The 2,390-nt window shown below is 38.3% G+C and overlaps 1 protein-coding gene across 1 annotated transcript; it reads right to left on the reverse strand.

The window, feature by feature from the left end:
* Nucleotides 1-624: 624 nt before the first annotated feature.
* Nucleotides 625-1,272, reverse strand: LOC108838251 (uncharacterized). Its single transcript, XM_018611211.1, has one exon. The coding sequence runs from the start codon at nt 1,270-1,272 to the stop codon at nt 625-627; it is 648 nt and encodes a 215-aa protein (XP_018466713.1).
* Nucleotides 1,273-2,390: the final 1,118 nt, after the last annotated feature.

Consider the following 2,390-nt stretch of genomic DNA (forward strand, 5'->3'; position numbering starts at 1 on the left):
ACCATCTGAATCTAGAGAGATTAAATGGCTGTGAGATTAATATAAGAACACTATAATTAAGCTAAGAGCAGATTAAAGACTCTAGTTTGAATCTATCCTTGTGGAGTATCACAACACTGATGGTTTGTGTATTTAAGCTCCAAGGAGTTAGAATCAGTAAGCTAGAGATGAACAGAATATAGAGAAGAGTTTAAACTGATTTTAGAAGTGAATGGGTAAGCAATGATCTGCCCTTAGGCAGACCCAAAATCGTGTAACTCTATCTCTCTACATTGTGATAGTTTTTTTTTTTTTTTTTTTTGAATGAATGTTAAATTTTATTCATCAAAAAAGCCTTTGTACAATCTAGAGCATACTGATTACTTGTGCAACAAGCGAAAAAACAACAAACTCAGAAAAGAAATAAACCTATTTTCTTACTCTTCTCAAAATTCCAAAGCCCCTCAAATTTGACCATGTGAAACAAGTCGAAATTTGGAAATGCAAATAGACTCTCCTCATTAAAACCCACATTAGAGAAAACCCAATTGGGACAAAACTCTAGTGGGGAAAAAGAGTAAGAATCCCTTAGCTAGGGTATAATAAACTCCACATCCTACTGCAAACAAACCGAAAGAAAGCCTCTCAAACCCTTGTGCTAAACCAGTATTGAAGAGCAAGCTCCATACCCTTGCACCCCTTAGATTTCATAAGACTTAGTTTATTTCTGACCTCCTTATCAACTAGCTTCTTCACTACAATCACAGGAAGAGGCTTTTCACCATGCTTGATCTTGTTCCTCTCACGCCAAATCACATAGATAGCAACCTGAAATGCATATCTCAAACAGAATAACTTTCTCTTATCTCTCTCAGGCCTCTTGAGCAAGTCCAAAATAGAAGTCCAGACTGTCGTATACAAGTTCCCCACAACACCAAGAACAAGGTGCTCCCATAGCTGAGATGAGTAAGAACATTCAAAGAAGAGATGACTTCTGGATTCTAATGCACTTTTACACAACACGCAAGTATCGTCGACACCACTACTCCAACGCACAATCCTATCCATAGTAGCTAGCCTATCCAGCATAGCCAACCACGAAATGAAAGCATACTTAGGAGTAGCTTGAGAGAACCAAACAGATTTTGCCCAATCAGTTTGTGCATAGGTAGACCGAGTTAAGAGCCAGGTCTCTTGAGAAGAGAATTCACTTTTAAAACCTGCATTACATATGCAAAGACTGAGATCTTCCACGGCACCACTCACCCTTTCTTTAACAGGTTCCAACTCCATTGCTATAGCATTAAACAACTCATTATGATGCCTTCTTCTTCTACGCACACCAATCGCAGCTTCTGCCACAGTATCTTCATTCTTATCCCCAACACAATAGGTCCTCTAGTACCTAAAGTATCGACCAAAACACCTTCAGAAGACCAATTATCATACCAGAAAGAAGTATTACACCCATTCCCCACTTCCTTCTTGTAGAAAATTTTGGCAATATCTCTGATTTTTATAATTTTTCTCCACATCCAAGAGCCAGCCTGAGTATCATCCTTCACTTCCCAAAAGCATTTCTTCTTTAGAAAATTACTTTTTATCCAACGCCCCCATAAAGAGTCACCAGTCAACATTCTCCCAATAATCTTTAACCCATAAACTCTAAATTACATTGTGATAGTTTGCTAAGCACTTAGTAAAGAAGATCGAGGTACACAGATTATATGTAAAGCTTATCTCTTATTTCTTGTATGTGATTACAATGAGGCTGCCTCTTTATTTATAGAGGAGAGCCTTAGCTTTTACAGTAGCAACAAGACAAAGATACAACTTGCAAGCTATTAAACAATTGTTAAAGGACAGCTTGACTAAACTAATATTATTTAAGGGAAATCAGAGTGAGAGCAGGCTGGGGAGAGAGAATGGCACGTCCAGGATGAGTGAGAGTGACATATCACAACAGCTCTTTGCCTAAGCTCACATGTGAACTCATTTCAACTTCAAACAAGACCATTGGCGCCAATGCTGTCTGACTGTGTTTCTGGTCGACAGGAACTCCCTATCTTTGCACCAACATTATCAGAACCCTATCTTTGCACATTCTTGATCTTGATCCTAACTTTGCACATTCTTCTTTTAGTGATTTAAGGTTGACCCGGACTTTGTACTTCCATGATCTTCCTTGTGCATTCTTTGGGCATCATTTCTTTTGCACAAGTACACCTTGATCACACTCAGCTACTGCTTCTTCCTTCATCATTCCAACATCATGAAGATATTGTCATATGTCCGAAAAGGCTAATCTGGAATAATCTGGATAAAAAGTGGGATATCTTCTTAATCATCACTCCTATGAGATTTATTCAACTTCCTGGTTATTCTCCACTGATTAGTGGTTCCAAATAAAG

Source organism: Raphanus sativus, unplaced genomic scaffold (assembly GCF_000801105.2).
Source record: "Raphanus sativus cultivar WK10039 unplaced genomic scaffold, ASM80110v3 Scaffold5891, whole genome shotgun sequence".
Taxonomy (NCBI): domain Eukaryota; kingdom Viridiplantae; phylum Streptophyta; class Magnoliopsida; order Brassicales; family Brassicaceae; genus Raphanus; species Raphanus sativus.

Excerpts from the sequence above, each read along its gene's own strand:
- LOC108838251 (XM_018611211.1), bottom strand. The coding sequence starts at position 1,272 with ATGGAGTTGGAACCTGTTAAAGAAAGGGTGAGTGGTGCCGTGGAAGAT.